Genomic DNA, 22210 nt, shown 5'->3' on the forward strand with positions numbered 1-22210 from the left:
TTTTTTGACTGAAGGAGAAAACGATTTCTCTCGCCACTTTCTCTGCGTAGTTAATCTGAAAACATTTAAAATCTTTTTTCTCCTTCAGCCTCTGCAAATAAGAGGGGGGCTGGGCCAAAGAAGGGGACATAATGACACTAGTGCACAGACCTGTGCCTGTCAGTGGCCTGCTGGAAGAGTGCACTGGGCTTATGAGACACTCCTCTCCTGAGCAGCTCAGGGTGAATGAAGAAGGGCAGAAAATGAATGTAAGTAAAAGGGTCCTGGTTCTTTAAATGCTCCCTTGAGTGGGTATTGACATGCTTGCATTTTGTTCAGTGCATGTGATGTTCTGGTGAACAGGTTTCTACACATCGTACAGGGTATGTCTACTGCTACCATGGTGCTCTCAAGACCACAGTTAGGAAGTGGACTCTGCCAATCCTACTCCTGCTGCATGCATGCCACACCTGGAATAGAGGCGATGGAGCCTCCCTGAGGGCACTTCTCAATACCACTTCCAAGATCTAGTGGGAATGGAAGTCTTCAGAGCAGTCATGGCTGCATTTGTTGGGCTGGTGTGTGTGTGCGTTTGGGGAGCTGGAGCAGGTGGATGAAGTGTGCGTCTCAGCAGTTTTCAAGAGTGCCCGGAAGTAGAGTAGACAAACCACTGATGAATGGGAAATCCTGTACAGCAGTGTATTCTCTTTCCTTCTTATGGGTAAAAAACTGTTTTGTTACTGGTTAAATTTTAAGATGGCACCTTAATTTAAGAAAAGGGTTAAATCATGAGTATATTGCCTCTCCAGGAGGATTTTGGTACCACCTTTGGTTTGTGTGTGCCATGACAAAATCATGCTCACAAAGGTATCCATTCCGTCTGGGGTCCTACTGTTCTGTCTCTGATATTATGGAAACTGCCATTGTCTTGGAAGTTAGGTAGAAAGTTAAAGAAATTTTGAACAGGAAACGTGTTTTCCCCCCCTTCACTGGAGAGTGGGGAGAGGGGGTTGGTTGGTTGTTTGGGGGGGGGTGTTGGTTTTTGGTGTGGTCTTTTAGCCAAGTTTCTGTGTAGATTTGCATATACAGGTGATGCTTTGGAGTTAATTGTAGTTTGATCCTAAGTAGTATTTTTGAATTGTTTCTAGACAGTATCCAGGAATTACAAACGAATGCATTTAACCTCTGCTTCATTAACCCTGAGAACTGGTGTACATCTGGTCTCTTCAGCCCACTCTTTTCATACTGGATCACTCTGGGTGGTACTTCTTTCCTGACTTCAGTGCTGTACTCTTCCTTGCTTGACTTGATGGCCTTAAATTCCTGGTGGGGTGGCATTGCTTTGCTTGACTGTAGGCAGAGGAGAAGAAATGATGCAATGCAAGCCTGGTAACAAAAATGATGAGGGGGCTGGGGCACATGACTGGTGAGGAGAAGCTGGGGGAACTGAGTTTTTATTTCTTCTGGAGAAGAGAAGACCGATCAGGGGGATTTAACTGCAGCCTTCAACTACCTGAAGGTGGTTCCAGAGAGGATCCAGCTAGACTGTTCTCAGTGGTGGCAGATGACAGAACAGGGAGCAATGGTCTGAAGTTGCAGCAAGGGATGTTTAGGTTGGATATTAGGAAAAACTCTTTCACCAGGAGGGTAGTAAAATAGGCTACCCAGAGAGGTGGTGGAATCTCCATCCTTGCAGGTTTTTAAGACCTGGTTAGACAAAGCCTCGGCTGGGATGATCTAGTTGGGGCTGGCCCTGCTATGAGCAGGGGGTTGGACTAGATGCTCTCCTGAGGTATCTTGCAACCCTAATTTTCTATGACATCTTCATGGCCAAGTGGCTGGCTTAGCCCTAAAGAAAGAATAGCTTAGGCTGCTTGCCTGAGGTCGTGATAGAAGCTGAAACCCAATGAGCAGCTCTGAGTTCTTAGCAATAGTTGGCACTAAGGTCAGAAAGTTCAGTTGGAGGGGGAAGAGAGTATTCAGTTCTACTGGTGAAACCTGAATACCTGTCAAATACAGGTCCTACTGGTGCTGGGGTCATCCTATATTCATTGAGATAGACTAAGATCTGTAAAATAAAATGCAGAGAACACAAGATGCCAGCTACTGTGTGTGATGTGGTTTGTCCTTCTGGCTTTGGGACACTAAAAGTAATAATAATAGGCAAATATTAAAGTAAAGGATTCTTCTCCTAGGCCCAGTTTCATCAGAGTTCTTGTGTGTATTAAGGACAGGCAAGCTACTTGCATGCTAAATTTACATATACCTAAATCCTTTCCTAATTTCTTGGGCTTTTTCCCCCACCCTTAATTGAAAGCATTGCATCGTACAGAGACTAGTTTTTAAATAATTTGGGTTACTTATGGAGTGCGATTGGAAGAACAGCATGGAAAACAATGTGCAAGTGTAAACAGTGTTCATTTTAATGAATGGAACCTTTTACACCCTACATTAGTGCAAAGAGTCAGTTGTACACCAGTGCAAAGACTGGTTGTGGAAGCTTTGTTTTAGAGTTATATATTTTATGTCATATAAAAGGGTGTATGTGTGCACACATGCATACTCTTAGGTAAGTAATATAACATGAAAGCACAATTTTTTATTTTATTTTTTTAATCTTCAGCTCACTTTTAAATAGGAAGTTTGGCAGGCTCCTAGATTACTTGAGTGTATACTGAGGCAGCTGGGTACTAGAATATCTTCTTTAACTTGTCAGTTCTGGAGAGACTGTTTGACCACAGAGTCCCTACAAACTGTGTGGCACACTTAAGAGAATGTATGTAAGGGCTAGAACAGTGTCATTAAAATGTTACTTGCCCTCATTCCTTGTAATTATTAAAAATGGTGGCATGGCAATACATAGCTTAGTTTTGTGAGCTCTTCTCTATGTATAGCTAGCTTTTATTATGGTATTGTCTTAATACCTGGCATTATATGATTATTAAATTGGGGGAGGTCTGGACTTTACAAAGGAACATTCCCAATTTTGGCATTCTCCCTGTAAGTGGACAACTTCTGCCTTATCTATGCCCATCTTCTTTGGAACTTCTGTAGTTGTTTTGAATCCTAGAGTGGAAGCTCCTCTTTTTCTAAACGTATAACACGCATGCATACATGTGTCTATGTGAAATGTAGTGTTTGCTGAACCTGAAATGCCTTGAGATTTCTGTGTTTGGTTTATAGATATTTATTTTATTTTGTGTCCCAGTTGCCGTTTTCCAACCTAACTTGCCTCCTGTTTGTGGCCCGATGAAAGGATTCCAGTCCTAGGAATATAAGTTAATTGCTGAATGAAGTGAGGAAAGAATAAGATTGAGAAGCCAGAATTTCTTCTACTGGAACTGGACTGACCAGGATACAAGTGCAGAGCAGTTTTTGTCAGTTGAGAGTAGCTCAGTGTACAGTCTGCAGCAATCAAAATTATCTCTTTGTTGCCCTTTGTTTGCTGACTGGAAAAACAAATGTGATTTTTCTTTTATACCAACAAAGGAGTTTTGGGTGAGAGATGAAGAGGTAACAGGTTTTATGCCCAAGAGATAGAGGTTATTTAGTGTGCTAGATTCCAGAGACTCTCTAGTTTTCCATCTCGGGGTTGTTGCTAGCATTGAGGGAAGCAGTGTTCAGCTTCTACAAACATGCCCACATTTTGCTGTTTATATCCTGGTTCCCTTTCTTGAATAACTTCGGCAGCAGCACCTAGCTCTTGCACAGCTTGCATCTGGTTTGTTTGAGGAAAGAAACAATGGTTCTTTAAATCAGTGCTGAAGCCTGCTTGAAGGTCACTTAAACACCTGTCATGTGTACAATCCCCGAAGTTTTATTCTATGCCCCCTAAATTGAAATGGTGGGGGATAGAATAAAACCTAGAGGAATAAACCGGTTCAATTTTTTCTGTCGTGTTATGGTGAGGGGCCCGGTCATTTTCTTTCTTTTTTTGTCAGAGCTGAAGCCTGCCCTTGGTGGGGTGCAATGGTGGGCTGAGTGGCCCCTGAGCTACAGAGGGCCCCAGTCCTTCCCTCTGCAGTGGCAGTGCTGCCTGGGGCAACCTGGGTGGGCTGCTAGTGGGCACTTGGGGAACACTTGGATCCCAGCTCTTCCCCCACCCCCAGGAGAGGCAGGCACGCTCTGCTGGGGGGGAAAAAAAGAAAGATGATCAGGCCCCTTACCCCCTTTACCTTCAGCAAGCTGCAGCTGAAGCCAGAAGTGGGGAGGGGTCTAATCTTTTTCTTTTTTTCTGTGGAGCCTGCCCGCCTCTCCTGAAGCCAGAGGGCAAGCTGGCAGCTGCATTGTTGCAATTTTGAGTGCTGCAAAATAAACTACATCCAGATATAGTTTTGAATGCAAAATTGCTTAAAACCCCCAGAAATCTTGCATATGTATGCTGTGATGCCATTAAGACTGATCTTTTCATCAAGTGTACATATTAATAGCATCATGTGTACAAGTGCCCATCAGCTGCATCTTGTTTTTTGTAAGCCATTTAAGCACTTTTTTTTTTTTTCTAAATGCCCTAGTGCTCCCTCTTTGCAAGCTCAAATTCTAAGTCCTTAAGCATCAGGTTTAAGGTTAAGCTTTAGGTTAAGCGTCTTGTGGCTCACTCAAAATCACAGCAGGGTTGACATAGGTCTTCTGGGTTCATCGATAGACAAATTGACTTCCTTGCCGTTTCCATCAGAATCAAACCTTAAACGGAAGTTCTCACAAAGCATAGTTAGAATCTTTCATGTGGTGATTTTTAAATCCATGTCCTTTCTGATACAGGGGACCAGATTCTGGGGCAAGGATACCTACTTCTCTAATTAATGTTAATCTTTACAGGCTCCGACAAAATAGCCAAAATAGGCAGCCTTGTAATCATGTAACTTTAAAGGTTTGTGCTTAAGTTTGTTTTGAGACCTGCCCCAGTGATTTCCTTTGCCATTTTTTGTGATTTAACAACATACAATTTCTTGTTGTTGTGTTTGGGGGTTTTTTGTTTGTTTTTAAGAACATGCATGGGTAGTTTTGTGAGTTTTTAATCCTTTTCCCTACTGCATCCCGAAAGCCTCTCAGGAAAGAAAGGGAGAAGCAAGCTGTAGCTGAAGTTTTGTCGCTTGTATACATTAAAAAGACTGAAAAAAATATCCCTTTAATTCTGTTTTTGGAATAATTGTAGGTGATTATCTAATGAAAGAGAAATGAAAAATATTGAAAAGAAGAAAGCTTTTGTGAACTTACACAGGTTTTTCTGTGTTTTGTTTTTTTCAGTTTTTTGTTTTTTAACCTATCACCTCAAGGTAGCTTTTTATTACCAGCTACATGAGAAGAAAACCTTTGTCCTGAAAGTAGACCTACAACATGATCCTATATATTATATAGCTAACCAAAGACTTGGTGCTTAGGAGCAGGAGTCGCAGTTGTGACTATCCAAAATCAGAAGCAAGAAGACTTGCCTAGAACTAATGAGGTTGGGCATTATCATGTGAAGAAGAGACTTAAATCTAGTTTTGGACTGGAATTTGCTTTGCAAGTGTAGATGGAATTTACAGCCACAAGGTGGTGGCTGTTAACTGATAAAGCACACAATGTAATAAATGTTTGCAGGGAGGGAATGAAGGTTTACATAGCTAACTGGGACTAAAAGGGCAAAGCTGCATATGCGGACATGTGTGTTGTATTGTAAGTATTTATGTTTTGTGTTGGCTTATTTTACCAGGATTGTTTGGGTTCTGTACCATTGTAGCAATGTGCAGAACATGTTGAACTTTTGTTGAGGTGTCTCTTTGTTTAGAATAATTGGCAATGGTCCTGTACTCATTTAATCCCTTTGGGGTGGGGTTGGGGGGAAGTACTAATTAAATAGAATGAGTTTTAATGGTATATTTATACCCCATTATTGGGATACCTGGAGGTGACTTTTTTTTTTCCTGTTTCAGCTGTAATGCTGCTGAGGCATTAAATTGCACAGCAGAGGTTTTGGTTTTGTGTACATTTTTAAACACCCTGTCCTCCACTTGAAGAAATGTGACCTTGCTATTTAAAATGGAGTAGAGTACAATGTGTTTTTTTTACACTAGAAGCTTATCCTGGAGATGTATTAATGTTCTTCCTAGGCTAATGGATATGAGGTCCATATTTAAAAGCCACCATCGTTCTTTGTACCAGCTGGCCCCTTTACTTCCAGAAAAAGCTAAAAGTTGAAAGGAGTCTGGTGAGTGAATCGCCATGTTAGCCTTAGAGCTAGGCCCTTTTAAATATGGGGTTATACATGTACATTAGGCAGTCTCGTGGTGGGAGCGCCGGTGCTGCAGCTCTTGGTGTTGTACCCGTGTTCTATGATGAGAATGCTCATACAGAGTTTTCATAAAGTCCTTGTGCACTTTAAAGTTTAATAACTTAAGTTGTGCACAAGGACTTTATGAAGACCCGGTATGCAAAGTCTACAGCCCAAATCCTACTTCATATCTAGGTGCTGTCCTATTCCATCATGCTAGAGATCATAGAGGAAAAAAAATAAGTATGTCAACTTTTTAATGGCAAAGATATTCGAAAAATACTTATGAGGGGAGGGAAAAAGGAGGGCAGCCACTTGCTGTAGAGGTAAAATAGGATTTGAATCTACCAGTAAGTACTGAAAATGGCCAAAATCTGGGTTGAACTGTCCTTGGCTGTCTTTCCATGACAGTATTGTGCATGATGCTTCAGATTTGTTTTAGGTTCTAGAACCACATCATTGCACCTTACTAGCAGGGTGGCAATGACTAATGCATCCTGCTATGACCTATCCTTTGCCAGATTTCTGGTAGTAATTTTCTTTCTTGGAGAGACATTAGCACAGTGTTCTGCTAGTATGAAGATAGTGGGGATTGAAATTAAACTGACTTGCTCTAACCTTTACGCCTTTCATTGTTGCAGCTCTCAAGTTCCACTTACAAGTATAGGAGTGAAGAGTTTAAGAGACAGTTTTCACATCTGCCAGATTTGGAGAGGCTCATAGTAGGTAAGATGTGACCCTACCAATAAAATTCTGTTTCCTTACTGATGATGTCAAATTGTAGCAGTAGTTATTTGTACAGCAAATAATTTAAGCAATCACAGTGAAGTCTGTTTCTCTGCTCCTTCCTCTGGGCTAGCAGCAAACTGCTTCAGAAAGAAGAGCATCCCAGCTCTCTTTGTAACACACATTTCTGTAAAAGTAGACTCATGCTGGAAAGCAAACATCCCCCAGCACCTGGGAGTGGGGGGAGTATTAAGGTAAAATGTCCTACCCGTTGCCATTTCAACTTCTCTGCGTTCAACTTCTCTCTTGTATACTCAAGTACTAAATTAATGCACAGTAACTGGTGCATGCCTTTTTAATAACACTACTGTATAGTGGCCAATAGCTTATTAGCACTGTATGTTCTGTGATGCACTACTATGTGGTATTATTAGGTTACTGTGCAGTTAGTGTTTCAGTAGATGTGCCCTATAGGTGGCAAAACCTATTTTGGCAGCATTGGGTATGTAACTTAGCAGCTGTTGCAGACCGTCATGACCTGAAAGGTTTGGACAGCTTGCTGAACAGATAGACTCTGAAATATGTAGATTATTACAGGCGTGCATCTCAGAGGGAGCATGACAAAAGCAGAGTTAGAATCAAAATGTGAGAATGCTGGGCTGTATTGTAGGGCTGTCTTTCTGATGTAGACAGCTGATTTCATCTTAAGCTTTTGCTGCTTTATAAAGTAAGTAGGCCTAAAATGAGAGGGAGGAGAAGGGGAGAAATTTAAAAAAAAAAAAAAAAAAAGAAGAAAAAAAAAAAAAAGAAACAAGGATTTTTCTATTTAAATCAGGATTTTTTTTTTTTTTTTTTTTTTGCTGGTAAGATGCTTTAAAAAAACTTTATATAAAGATAGTTTATAGTTTGAATGTAAGATATGTTAAAACTCAAAGATATCATCATGGAATATGAATTGCAACTTCTAATTTATATATTTGAGACAATATATTCATGTAACCTTTTTAGAAGTTTTATAAATAGGTCACAACAGGACATAGACTATAGTAGGGGCCCAATCTTATGGGGTTCCCAGAGGTTCCTTCTATAGATTAGTAAAGATTAAAGAAAACCACTCAACCCAGTGGGACTCAGTGCTCAGTTTAGAAGATCCCATTAAGCATCTGTATGATGTTTAATTTTAGTTCTCAAACTGTGGATTTGTGTCTCCAGAGAGAACATCCTTGTTAACAGCAGTATATGGAGATGAGAGAGAACAGACCAGATTACCTACCCAGCAGCCCTATTGTCTCTCTGCAAGGTTGTGTGCACATGATCAAACTCTTGCCTTTCTCTAAAAGTGCAAAGTTTCAAGAAGTTAAATGAATAAAAGAGATCAAACAATAAGAATGTACAGGTTACCTTCACTTTTTTTATGTGGGTTCTGTATATGCAATTTTGCTTGTATGCAATGACCCTTTTTACAACCAAAATTTGTTATATGCAAGGTAAGTCTGTAGGACAAGGAGCGGGGGAAGGTATATGTTGGCCTCTCCCGGGGTGGCAGCAGCAGGGAGCAAAGCAGAGGGAACTGTCAGTGGGTGCAGGGCAGGAGGGCATGGCTCTTGTGCTACAGACACCCTGGAAGGGGTGTGGGCTAGAGGGCTGTGCTGGGCTCTTCCCAGGGGGTGGGGTGTGCTCCTGGATCTGCGCGTGGGACAAGAGCAGGCTGCCACCGCAGGCTGGGGCTGATGGTGGCACTGGACTCTTCCTGGCACTTGGGGAAGGCAGGTTGGGGGGGGCTATGGTAAATATTGGGGTGGCTGCAGCCCCCCTCCAAGTGCTGCCACTGCCCACCCTGAGTGTCGGGAAGAGCCTGGTGCGACTGCCAACTCCAGCCTGCAGCAGCAGCTTGCTCTCATCCTGTATGAAAATCTGGGGTATGTGCCAGCCTGGAAGAGCCTGGTGCAGCCTCTCAGCCTGCATCCCTCCTGGGATGTGCATAGCAGCAAGAACCATGCCCCCCACTCCCCTGCAGCCACTGCCAGTTCCCTCTGCTTTGCTCCCTGCTCCCGCCCTGGGAGCGGCCAATGCCACCTGCCTGCAGCCGTAAACTGGGCTGCGCCATGCTCCTCCCCCCTCCCTTTCCCTGGCCCCAGCCTTACTCCCTCCCTCACCACTGGGAATGTATCCCTCTTTGTTACCTTATAAACTGGGTTCCCGTTATGCAAATTTGGTTTATTCACAGTTTTCCAGGAACACATGTACTGCATAAAGTGAGGGAAACCTATACCTATACCTATAAAGTGAGGGAAACCTTCTTTGTGGAAACCAATGTTTAAATTGAGGCTTCCTGATTTAGCAGTTCAAACTAATCCATCCTGATAGTCGCCAAGTTAAATGCGTTTAACAGGCTGATGCAAAAATCTAAACTTTGGGTGTGTACGGAAGTTGCTTTCTTGCCATGATTTAACAGAAGTGAATGGCTTTACAGGACTTTAAAAATGGTTACAGAGCTTTTAAATTAACCCTTGTTAAATGAGGTATTACATCTGAAACGCTGTATTTTACAGCACTTTAAAAGCATTGCAGGTTGATAAGTAACTTATCATAGAATTACTGAGTCGGAAGGGACCTAGACAGATCATCTAGTCTGACTCCCTGCCATGGGCAGGAAGGAGCACTGGGGGTGACAGGGGTCATAAGGCCCCAGCCAGGTGCCTATGCAGTCTTTTCTTGAAGATCTCTAGGGAAGGAGAGAGCACCACCTCTCTGGGAAGCCTATTTCAGGCTCTGGCCACCCTTACAGTGAAGTAGTTCTTCCTGATATCTAACCTAAGCCTATCCTCCCTCAGCTTGTGGCCATTTGTTTCTAGTGACTCCAAGGGGGGCCCTGGTGAATAGACTTTCCCTGAGTCCCTGCTGGTGGCCCCTGATAAGGTTGTAGGCAGCCACAAGAGGCCCCTTTAGTCTCCTCTTGCAGAGACTGAAAAGATTCAGGTCCCTCAGCCTCTTCTCATAGGGCTGGCCACAGAGGCCCTCAACCATATGAGTGGCCTCCTCTGGACCCTCTCCAGGTTCTCCACGTCCCTCTTGAAGTGTGGCGCCCAGAACTGGACACAGTACTCCACCTGCGGCCTGACCAGCGCTGCATAGAGTGGGAGCAAGACCTCTCTGGACCTGTTAGTGATGCCCCTGGTGATGCATGACAGGGTGCGGTTGGCTCTGCCTATTACTTCGTCGTATTGGCGACTCGTATTCATCCTGGAGTCAATCCTGACTCCAAGATCCCGCTCTGCCTCTGTGCTGCCAAGAGGGTCAGCCCCTAACCTATGACCATAATGCTGGTTCCCTCTCCCCAGGTGCAGCACCCTGCACTTGCCCTTGTTGAAATGCATCCTGTTCAGGTCCACCCACTTCTCTAACCTATTCAGGTCTGCCTGGATGCAGTCCCTGCCTGCTGGTGTATTCACTTTACCCCACAGCTTGGTGTCATCAGCGAACTTGAACAGGGTGCACTCCACACCCTCGTCCAGGTCGCTAATGATGTTGAATAGCACCGGCCCAATGACTGAGCCCTGCTGCCCACACCCTCCCAGGTCAACATCGACCCGTCCACCACCACCACCCTCTGGGTGCGCCCCTGGAGCCAGTTTGCCACCCACGTGACTGTGCATTGGTCAGTGCCGCAGTCCCTCAGCTTGCCCACCAGAATTGGGTGGGACACTGTGTCGAAGACCTTCTGGAAGTCCAAGAAGATGACATTGACTTCCTCATTCACATCTAAGCTCTCTGTTACCTGGTCATAGAAAGAGACCAGGTTAGTCAGGCAGGATTGGCCTGGCACAATTCAATGCTGGTTACCCCTCAACCTCACTTCCCCTGCAAGGCTCTCACAAATGTGGCCCTTGATAATTTTTTCAAAGACCTTCCCCAGGATAGAAGTGAGGCTGACTGGCCTGTAGTTGCCAGGCTCTTCCTTCTTCCCTTTCTTGAAAATAGGGACCACATTGGTCCTTTTCCAGTCCTCAGGGACTTGGCCTGAGCACCAGGAGTCCTCGAATAGCCGTGCCAAAAGCTCCGCAATGACACCAGCCAATTCCCTCAGCACCTGTGGATGAAGGTCATCCGGGCCCGCCGACTTGGACACATCTAAGCCCTCCAGGTAATCTTTAACTAGGTCTGAACTAACAGTTGGAGGACTCGCATCCTTCCTGGGCCTCTCCATGCTATCACCCAAGAGCACCCCATTGTCAGCGGACAGGAACACGGAGGCAAAGAACTTGTGAAGAGTTCTGCCTTCTCTCGCGTGTCCGTCACCAACTGCCCTGCCCTGCCTCATCGGGGTCCAATGTTACCCCGAGACTTCTTGCTACCTGTATACTTGAAAAAGGACTTTTTGTTATCCTTAATCCCAGAAGCTAATCTAAGCTCCAGTGCTGCTTTAGCCTTCCTTACCAAATCCCTACAAGCTCGGGTCAGGGAGGTGTACTCGTCCTTTGTCCCTGCCCCCTGCTTCCACCGCCAATATGTTCGTTTTTTTTCCTTGGCCCTCAGGCCAGCCTGGATATCCACGCTCAGCCATGGAGGTTTCTTGGACCCTTTTCCCGCCTTCCTGCGCAGAGGAATTGTGTCCTGCTGTGCCCTAAGTATAGCCTCCTTGAGGAAGGACCACCTTCCCTAGACCCCCATACTAGCTACCCCCGGGCTCCGAGTGCCTCCCTGACTACTGCCCTGAGCACATTAAAGTTGGCTTTCCTAAAGTCAAGCATTTGCACTGTGCTAGTTTCCCTCCCCACCCTTCTCTGAATAGCAAACTGGATCATTTCATGATCACTGTCCCCTAGCCTCCCTTGTGCAAGCAAATTCCTGACTAGTGGAGAAGTCCAAGGAGGCTGCAGAGTGCCCCCTGCCTCCTAGCCTGGAAAGTGCAGAGAGGCTTAGAGCTGCCGCCCCTCTCCCTCCTCCCCCCAAACACTGCAATTCTGTCCGTTCTTCCTGATATGTGGCTTTAAAATAATTTTAAAGATCAGAAGTCTGATGTGACAGGCTGGCTGGCAGTGACCTGGCCCAGGGCTTTTGAAAGGGCAAAAGGTGATTGGAGGACTTGGGATTCCCTTTCCGCACCAATTGGGCCCCAGAGACGACTCCTTCGCGCCCCCCCCCCCTCCCCCCGATTTGGCCCCTTGGGTCACCTGGAGGGGGATAAAAGGGGCAGCGTGGGCTGACTCAGGAGAGACCAGCGAGGGACAACAAGGAAGGAGCTTCACAGAGCTGGCAAGAGCTGAGCCAGCGGGGCAGGAGCAGTGCCCCAGAAGAGCCTGAAAGAGCAGGACCCGCAGGCAGCAGTGGGACCCTCAGCAGCGCGGCGTGTGGCCAGCAGGAGAGGCTCCCCACTGGGCTCCAGGATCCCCTGGGAGAGGCTGCAGCCAGCAGGAGAGGCTCCTTTCTGCTTCAGCAAGGATCTGAGCAGCGACCTGAGAAGTTCCCAGCTCTGCCTCCAGCTCCTCCAATCAGATGCCAGGCAGCTCGATGTGAGGCCGGGGCTCTGGGAAGGTCAAGACCCCTAGCAGGCTGGAGCAGTGCCACTAGTGGTGGCTGTGTGGCAGCTTCCCTTGCTACCACATAGATTTGGGTTTGAGTCCTAGCTGAGGTGACTTGGGGTGAGTAAACTAACAAGAAGCAAATCTGGGAACGCATGTAGTGGAAAGGGGCCATTGTGTTCGCCCCCATTTCTCCCCCTCCAGGTACCAAGGCCCTATGTTTCCTTGTCATTTGACATTTTGTGCCTTTTTTTTAATATTTCACCAACCCGTATCATTTGTTCTGCTGTTTGTGTCTTGTATTTTGTTAACCCTGTTTTTGTCAATGATTGTAAGTGTCTAACCTTTGTTGAATCCTGCCCCTTTGGGGCATTGCAGTGTCCACTATACCCTCTGATTTTATGCCTGTTCTGTTCTCACTATTAAAAAGTATATGGTTAAATCCCCATTGGTGGTCTGGCTCCACTCTATAGGGGGAGGAGAGTCCCTACACCTCCCACAGTGCTTGTGCACCTGCTTTGAGCCCTTCAGTTGGAGAGAGGGTACCTCTTGAAGTACTGCCCAGGTTACACTAATATTTGTGCTGGATACTTTTTCCCAAGGTCCTTTCCATGTTAAGATAAACTGTCTGTCATACATGAGCTGATTCTGGCATCTGCAGGTCAATGGTGGCTTTGGCAGAAGGAGGAAAAAAGGGAAATTTCCCTTTGCAAAATGATGTCCTGTGGAAATGTGTTGCTAAATTCAGCTCGCCTTGAGGCAGAATGGTGAGTGGGGAAAAGATGGAGAAATATACTACTGAGGTCTGGAAAGACTGGAAAAAGAGAGGGGGGCTGATGTGACAATTAATTAGATGGTTAAAGGGACACTTTCAGCTGAAGAAGTAGGGAGTACCTGTTTTCCAGTTACGTGATGCCAAGCTAATGTTAAGCAGAAAAGAGAACTTGAATGCTTTAAATTCATACTTGTGCCCATAGAAATAACTTGTCAAATCCATATGGGTTTAAATATAAGGGTATTTTCATAGTTTCATAGTTGGTGATCTGCTCAGGTCCCTTCTGACCCTACCAAGTCTGACCCCCTGCCATGACAGGAAAGAGTACTGGGCTCAAACGACCCCAGCCAGGTGTTTGTCTAGCCTCCTCTTAAAGACCCCCAGGGTAGGAGCCAGCACCACTTTGCTTGGAAGTTGGTTCCAGATCCCAGCCGCCCTGACTATGACGTAGCGCCTCCTGATGTCTAGTCTGAATCTACCCTCTGCCAGCTTGTGAACGTTACTTCTTGTCACTCCTGGAAGTGCTCAGGGGAGCAAGGACTCCCTCAATGCCTGCTGGTCCCCTCTGACTAGTTTGTAACAGGCCACTAGATCCCCCTCAGCCTTCTCTTGTGGAGGCTGAACAGGTTCAGGTCCCGTAGCCTCTCCTCATAGGGCCTGCTCTGCTGCCCCCTGATCATGGAGTGGCCCTCCTCTGGACCCTCTCCATGCTGTCCACATCCCTCTTGAAGTGTGGCGCCCAGAACCGGACGCAGTACTCCAGCTGCGGCCTGACCAGTGCCGCATAGAGGGGGAGGATCACCTCTTTGGACCTGCTCGAGATGCATCTGTGGATGCGTGACAAGGTGCGGTTGGCCTTCCTGACTGCATCCACACACTGCCGGCCCGTGTTCATTTTGGCATCAATAATGACTCCAAGATCCTTTTCTGCCTCTGTACTGACAAGAAGGGAGTTCCCCAGCCTGTAGGTATGCTGCTGGCTCTTCCTCCCCAGGTGTATCACCTTGCACTTGTCAGTGTTGAAACCCATCCTGTTCTCATCTGCCCAGCCCTGTAACCTGTCTAGGTCCAATCGTGGCCTATTTCTTCCTTCTAGCGTGACACTAAGATGTGGGGAGAAGTGGGCATCAGCAAATTTGGACAGGGTGTTTTTTACCCCCTTGTCCAAGTCACTGGTGAAGATGTTAAACAGTGCGGGCCCGAGGACCGAGCCCTGGGGGATCCCACTGCCCACATCCCTCCAGGTCGAAAATGACCCATCCACCACCACTCTCTGGGTGTGGCCCTCCAGCCAGTTGATGCCCCGTTTGACTGTGTGGGTGTCAATGCCACAGTCCCCCAGTTTCTTAATGAGAATGGGGTGAGAGACAGTGTCGAAGGCCTTCCGAAAGTCCAGAAAGACTATGTCCACTGCTACCCCTGCATCTAAGGATTTGGTGACCTGGTCATAGAAGGCCACCAGGTTGGTCTGACAGGACCTGCCTTTAATGAACCTGTGTTGGCTGCCCCTAAGCATAATCTCCCCTGCTGGCCACTCGTGGACATGCGCCAGAATAATTCTCTCAAAAAGCTTGCCCAGGATCAAGGTAATACTAACTGGCCTATAGTTTTCTGGGTCCTCCTTCCTCCCTTTTTTTGAAGATGGGAACCACGTTGGCCCTCTTCCAGTCCTCTGGCACCACATCAGAGCACCACGAGCGCTCGTAAAGCCGTGCCAGGGGTCCCACAATGACCTCAGCTAATTCCCTCAGCACTCTGGGGTGGAGATCATCCGGACCAGATGATTTAAATGCGTCCAGTCCCTCCAGAAGTTCCCCAACTCGTTCCTCACTAACCCTTGGCCTGGGTGCACCTCCCCTGGGGCCTAAGGGGGTCCTGGTGAGGGGGCTGATCTGGTCTCTGCTCAGGAAAATGAAAGGAAAGAAGTTGTTAAATAGTTTAGCTTTGTAAGGGTGCATCAATAAAGATTTTGATGGCCAATACCAATAGCTGATTATTAGGGCTGGGCGAAGCTTTGGTGGCTGATTCGATTTGGAGGATATTAGGTCTGATTTGTGGTCTGAATCCAAACAGAATCAGGAGACCAGGTAATAGCTCCAAATTGACTCAAAGCTTCTGAATCGATTTGGAAAAAGATTCGGTCATAGATTTGTCAGCTGCCTGTTTTATTCTGTTGGGACTGGGGGAGAGGGTAGGGGCAAGGGTGAGGGAGGGATTCGGGCTAGGACAAGCTGCCCATCCACAGTGGGGCGGGGGGTGCAGGATGTGGGCGTGGCAGCACTGGGAGCGGGGGTTCTGCCCTGTGGGGCCGGGGGGAATGGGATGCGGGCGTGGCTTGCTCCAGGCAGAAGGGGGCAAGTGGTAGCAGGGCATAGCCTCTGCTCCCAGCGCTGATGCGGATGTGGCAGCACTGGCAGTGGGGAGTATGCCCTGCTGCTGCCTGGAGCAAGTCGCACCTGCATTGCACCGCCCCCTCCCCCCCCACCAGCTGGGCAAGCAGCAGCAAAGCAGAGCCCCTATGGCTTCCCTGCTGGGGCAGACACAGGCACAGCCAGAGGAGCTGTGGGAGAAGCCCTCATAGCTGTGCTGCCTGGCCCGATTCCCCCACCTGGGCCCAGCCTGGTCCTGGTAGTTTTTTGTGGGTTTTTTTGTTTTGTTTTATTTGTTTTTTAAAGCCCTGCACCCACTGGCAATTGGGGCCTCTGGGCACTTGTGGCAGAGCCCCCACCCTGTGCAGTGGGAGAGAACAGGAATCGTCCCTCCCTTCCCTGCCTGGCTGCCCCATGGCCTGGGTGCAGTGTGGCTCAGCACGGCACTGCGTGCTGTCTGGGAGCTGGGGCAGCTCCACCTGTCAGCCAGAGCTCCTAGTTTGCTTCCCCAGCTCTCTGATCATTCTTCCAGCTCTTCCCGTGGGGTTTCAGCAGGCTGCTGCTGCCAGCTGGAGAAATAGCCCAGAGCTGCTGCCTTCGCCACCTGGCAGCAGCAGCCTGCTGTCATCTGGGGGCCCATGCCCCCTGGGAGGGGCTGGGGGAAGTGATCGGGAAGCTGGGGAATCGAACTGGGAGCTGGAGGAATGTTCAGGGACCTGAACACTTATCCAAGCCCCTGGTTTGATTCATCTGGGAGCTGGTGTGGCTCCACGTGTCAGCCAGAGCCCTGGAGCGCACGGCCCCAGTTCCCAGACAGTGCACAGTGTCCTGCTGAGCCGCACTGCATCTGTGCCACGCAAAGCGGGGGCAGGGGGGTCTCTCTGCTGTGAGCACCCAGAGGCCCCAGTCGCCACTCCTGCAGCTGGTCACTGTGGGGCTTTTTTAAAGTTCCAGGATTAGGCTGGGGCTGGGCAGGGCAGCCATGGGAGCTTCTCCAGTAGCTCCCCTGGCCTGGGGAGAGGCAGCCACAGTTGGAGGAGCTGTGGAAGAACCTGTAGCTGCCCAGCTGTGCCCGTCTCTCTCTCCAGCCGATCTGAATCACCAAATCTCTCTGAATCAGCACCGAATCTTCCAAAGCTGATTGGGCCAAATAGATTCAGGATAGTGATCTGAGTCTCTGAATTGAATTGCTGTCCACTGAATCCGAATCCAAATCAAATACTTCCCTATTTGCACAGGCATACTGATTATTAACCAACCATGTTGGCTGATCCAATAACTGATGTACTTTAGAATGCAAAGCATAATACTGACATAAATGCACTTCTTTTTTTGGCATGCTCCAGCAGCCTCCTGTATCACATTTATTAGTGTCCTGGCACTTAAAAATGGTGGTGGGGCTGCCTGAACTAAAGCTTGTCAAATGAGCTTTAGTTTAAGTGCCACTGCCATCATTTTTAACTGCAAGGATGCTTTTAAGTGGAGCAGAGCCAAGTGGGGCGAGGGAGGATGGACTGTCTGATGTTGGCTCAGGGCTTTCCATTGCCTGGCTGTATTCCCAGCCATGTGCATGCATGTGGCTATGGCCATGCACATACAATTGGCAGGCCTTGTGTCTTGCTCCTGGCAGCCCCAAGCAGGACCCCTTGCAAGCTAAAATGCTTCCTGCCTGCAAGGGGAAATCTGCTGTTTCCTGAGGGCACTCAGCCCTGGCCCCACAGGGGAGAGGAAATCCAGGTGGCCAGAGCCTTGGCCAGAAGGCATAATTATTAGTAAATATGGTTTGCAATGGCCAAAGAAAAGCCAATAGCCAATAATGTTATTTCCCTTTTTATCAATGCTGTTCTAATAGTCAACTAATATGTCAGTGCACTTCTAGTATTTTGGTTTTCTTGAGGTGACTCTTAAGAAAGCCACAATTACCATGAACGCTTTCCCTGCTTCCTAAAAATCAGCTTCAAGCCTGAATGGAAGAGCGGGAACTTCCCTGTGAGGTGATCTGAACAATTTGAGGCCACTTGAAGGAGTCTTCAGCCAAAAAAACATGAACTGGGACTCAAACAGGGAAAATAAATGAACTGCAGTTGCCCCCAGCTCACTTGCCTCAACTGCTGACACAGAGCATAGTGGGGAGCCAATTCCAGTTGTTTTATAGAAATGGAAAGAAAGCTGAATGTGTATAAACTGCTCTAGTATTCATTGTTTGGTAGAAATTGTAAAATGGATAAGCTTTATGCTCAGCAAGGGGAACTCCAACCATTTATACTGTTCAGTGAACAGCAGTGGGATGGCAATAGCAGGACTACTATATTGCTCAGGTTATACATGTACCTTTTTTTATAGTTCTTTTGGAAGGATAAATTTTATACTATTTGTATGTGGGGTTGACCCATAATTGGGCCCCTGGCAGTCTTGACTCACAGAATTTTTGTATGCACAATAAAAATATTGAGCCATTTTTTTTTTCATGCTGTTTTTAACCTTTTTGGGGTTTTTTTCCTTGGTGGTTTGATTTCCACCCCCCACCCCCTCCAAGGTCCTGCTTTGTAGTTATTAACTTGTATTCTGTTGGGATGGTAGGGCAGGGGAGGAAGGAAAAACTCTTTCCTAAAACTTAATCTGAAAATGTGGGGTTGGCCTTTGATAATTGGTAGCAGTACTGTACAGAGAGGAGAAAAAAAGGGCTCAACTAGAAGAAAGCAAAGGTTAATGAGAAGTGTGTGTGTGTGTGGGGGGGGGGGAAATATCAAGCTGCTGGCTATGCCTGATGGCCCTGATGCATATCTTTTGAACCCTCATTTCCTACTTTGCTAGACATTAACAAATGGGAAATAAAACCAAGGAGTCAGCTCCCACCTGGCCCCTTGCCCCTGCTTATGTTGATAGCTATATCTGGTTCTTTCAACTTTTTCTTATAATTCATGTTTCCTAGACCACTAATCACTTTTGTTGCTCTCTGTTAGCCTCTTTCCAATTTATCTACATCTTGGCAGTGCCCAAAATTTGGATGCAGTATCCCAGGGAAGGCCTCACCAGAACTGAATAGAGAAGAATTTATTTTTCCTGACTTACAAATAGCTTATTAGTAGAGCCTAAAATGCTGTCTTGTTCCTATTAAGTTGATGGTCTATTATAACCTCCAGGGCCTTTTCTGCAGTACCATAGTCTTTCTCAGTCCTCCTTATTTAAAAAAAAAAAAAAAAAGTTTTGATACATGGCACGTTCTTGATGATAGAAACAGGCCACTTCTCAGGAGAGAATTCAGTGCTAAAGAGACAAAAGTACCTAAGAATTTTTCAGGTCTCTAATATAAAGTTGCTCCAGTGCAAGTATGATTAAGAAAGCAACTGAACAAATTCTGTGCAACATAAGTTCCATGAAAAGATTACCTGGGATTTGCAGACCAGGCTTGCTGAGGGTCTAAGCCAGCCACTGTTGCACCTGCTCAGTCAGAAAAAACCATAAAGCCTTTATTCCAGGTAACTACTCCATAGGTGCATCTGCACTGCAATTAAGTCAAAGCAATAAATGCTGGTGCTTATCATGCTGGAATGTTTCCCACGCATCATGTTTACGTGTGCACCCAGGACTGTAGTGTGTTGAGTTGGGTCAGAACAGCCTGGCTGGCAGGAGGCCTAGTGGGTGGTCAGTGTGCCAGCCATGGCTGCTTTGGCCCAGCTCAGCGTGCAGTGGAGGGGCTGACTGGGGCATGAAGGTGGTACCCCATTGCATGGCTAGCCAGCAGGTAGCTGCCACAGTGCAGCACCCTTGTGCCTGGGTTGGCTGCATTGGTGTCTACACATGTACTGCTGCAGAGTTATAAAACAAACAAACTCTGCAGCAGGATAGTATTTGTATTTGCAAGTACTATGCTCCTGTGGAGTTAATTTACTCCTGCCTAATAGCATTGCATGTGTAGATGCAGAACTTTTATGCTGAATGTATGTGCGCTAGTGGTACTGACTACTTTACCCTTTGAGTGTATGTTGTTATACCACGAATGTCTGTTTACCTATATTTATCCCTCCTCTCTGGCCCACTGGCTGGTGACCATAATCCCTAGGATTTTCTATATCAAAGTGAGAACTGATTTTGGCTGTGGAGTTTGTGCCTGACGCAGCAGGGGTTTGGTACAACTGGTGATGGTAGTGGGATTGGCAGTCACAGGCCATAGGGCACAGAGTAAACTGTTGCAGTGAGTGCATAATTTTGTGTGGGCTTTGAGCAAGGGAGTTGGATGCTGCAAGGGGAGGAGCAAACTGGAACACCCCCTGTGAGAGGGGAAAACACATGTGCCCCATCTTTTTGGCTGAAGGCTACTATTCAATCTAGCACCCTATGGTAGAGAGGAACAAGAATGGGATGACTGGCATGAGCAGTTTTGAAGTGGCAACTGAGTTAGCTGGTTGGGATGAAGCCACTAAATTCCTGAGACTCTCTTGCTCACAGAGAATGCTAGGGCTGTCTACTGTGGGCTCAGTAATGAAGCCAGGCAAGGTTACAAGCACCTGATGGGGGGCCTTCAGGGATGCCCTGGAACCAGATGCAGGTCTTGGCTGAGCCAGTACCACTTTTCTTAATGATAAGAGGATGTCAACTGAGTTGGCACAGGAGTTTGGCCTGACTCTAAGACGGCTAGCTGTAAAGGCCTTCCCACAAGCCAGCCCAGAGGTACAGGATATGCTGGCTCATGATCACTTTGTCAGTGCCTTTAGTGGGGAGGCACGGGCTCAGCTTTGGCTAGAAAAACCCCAGAGCTTGGATGAGGCTATCAAGCTAGCCACGGCGTTGGAGTTAGCAAACAGCTGAGGGCACTAAGTACCTAGGATACTGAGAGAAGGGTACCTATACATGCCAAGGAGGAGAGAGGCAATTCACACCCAAAGCCCAGAGTTGTCATTCTTACAGATGATGATGGAAACAATGAAGAAAATCCAGGGTGAACTGGATCAACTCAAGAGTATGGAAACCCAGCCCCAAGGTAGACTGGTCAGTAGAGACTTCCCACAAACCATGTTGGCTGGGGTCCCATTGGGGGGTTGCTGACGGATGTTGGCACTGTAGTGACTGCGACAATTTCCTGAGGTGATGCCCAAAAAGAAGGTGGTGTTCTGGGCAGGGAAACGAAAGCAGGCAGTGGAGAGGGGCCCATCCACTGCTGGTGAACTCAGAGGCCGACAGGATGAGGTGGTAACTGTTGGTGCCTCAGGGTTTGGGGTACTAGCTGGAGGAGAAGCTGAGAGAAGTTCCTTTCTAATTTCTCCTGGACACAAGTGCTCTGGTATCCTTTGTACATTGCTGAGTACGGAAACAAGGTACAACAGGAACAGAAGCCTAGTAAAGGCTGTCAAAGGGGAGGTGCTCCCAATTCTGGGGGAGTGGAGTGCAACCATCAACTTCCAAGACCTGCAGCTGCTATGGACATGTGTCATATTCACAGAAGTTAGGGGCTGGAAGAGAACTCAGATTATCAGGTCCAGCCCCCCTGCTCAAGGCAGGAAAGACTGTTGAGGTCGAATGATCCTAGCAAAGTGCGTGTCCAGTCGTCTTTTGAAGATCCCCAGGGAAGGTGATTTGTACCACCTCTGGGGGGAGTCTGTTCTGTATTCTGGACATGCAAACTATTGAAGGATGCTGGTCGAGATGCCCTGTTGGGCACTGACTTCCTAAAACAACTGTGAATCACGATAAGCTTTGCTGACTTTTTTCCTGTTCATTTCTGGGATGACGATTTCCCATGTATACCACAGATGGTCACACTGGAGTGTGTGAAGTGGTAGTGGAGGAGAGTCTGGCAATACCTCATAGAAGTGAAATGATGAGCACTAGCAAACTGAAGAGATGGTGCTGCAAGGATGAGGGCGGCTTATTTGAACCTTCAACGGAGTGACTTGCCTTACTTGGCAGTAAACGCCTTGTGTAGACGTGTCCCCTATGTAATTACTTTCTACTCCATGGAAGCAGCATTTATTTAAAAGGACCTTTTTGGACCTCCAAGCGTAGAACTGTTCCTTTGAGTGATGGAGGAGTTTCACAGGCTTTGTAATAGCTTATTCATCTACAGATACTTAAAGTAGCAGTTACCTGCTCGTGGTTATCAATACAAATGTGACTGCTGCTGTTTATTGCGGTGGTTTTCAACCTTCTTTGGACTTGAAGCATCTCTCATTGTACTAAAGACATACCTCCATAATGTTAATGAATTGAGTGGCACCCAATTTAAAAAAACAACTAATTTTTAAATATCCGTGTTTACCTCCTTGCAGAGGGCCGGGTAGTGGAGGAGTGGGGGGGATCCATTCATCAGGCAGGGACGAATCTGAGTCTGTATGTATCTGCTCATCTTCTCGCACCTTGTGGCACTCCTCAAAGGATCTGGTAGCATCCCAGTGTGTCCCACCACCCTGCCTGGAAATTGCTGCTTTATTGCTTAGTCTTTTATTTGTTCTTATAGCTACTGTTGTGCATTTTATGAGAATGATAAAGATTATGCAAAATAAACAGTTCCTCATCTAGAATACAATATGTTAGTACAGTCACTCACGGTGTAGGAATCTAATTCAAAGGGGCACCGTTATTTTCTCCC

The 22210-nt window shown here is 46.9% G+C and overlaps 1 protein-coding gene across 1 annotated transcript in view; it reads left to right on the plus strand.

Moving 5' to 3' along the window:
* The window catches only part of LOC149874121 (protein Aster-C-like), a 53162-nt gene that overhangs the window by 25160 nt on the left and 5792 nt on the right, over positions 1-22210 (plus strand). Inside the window, exon 4 of the mRNA XM_090040994.1 lies at positions 6874-6958. Coding sequence (XP_089897120.1) covers positions 6874-6958 — 85 coding nt within the window. The remainder of the gene's footprint in view (positions 1-6873; positions 6959-22210) is intronic.

This window comes from Crocodylus siamensis, chromosome 1 (assembly GCF_052110815.1).
Source record: "Crocodylus siamensis isolate JL-2025a chromosome 1, ASM5211081v1, whole genome shotgun sequence".
Classification (NCBI taxonomy): Eukaryota; Metazoa; Chordata; order Crocodylia; family Crocodylidae; genus Crocodylus; species Crocodylus siamensis.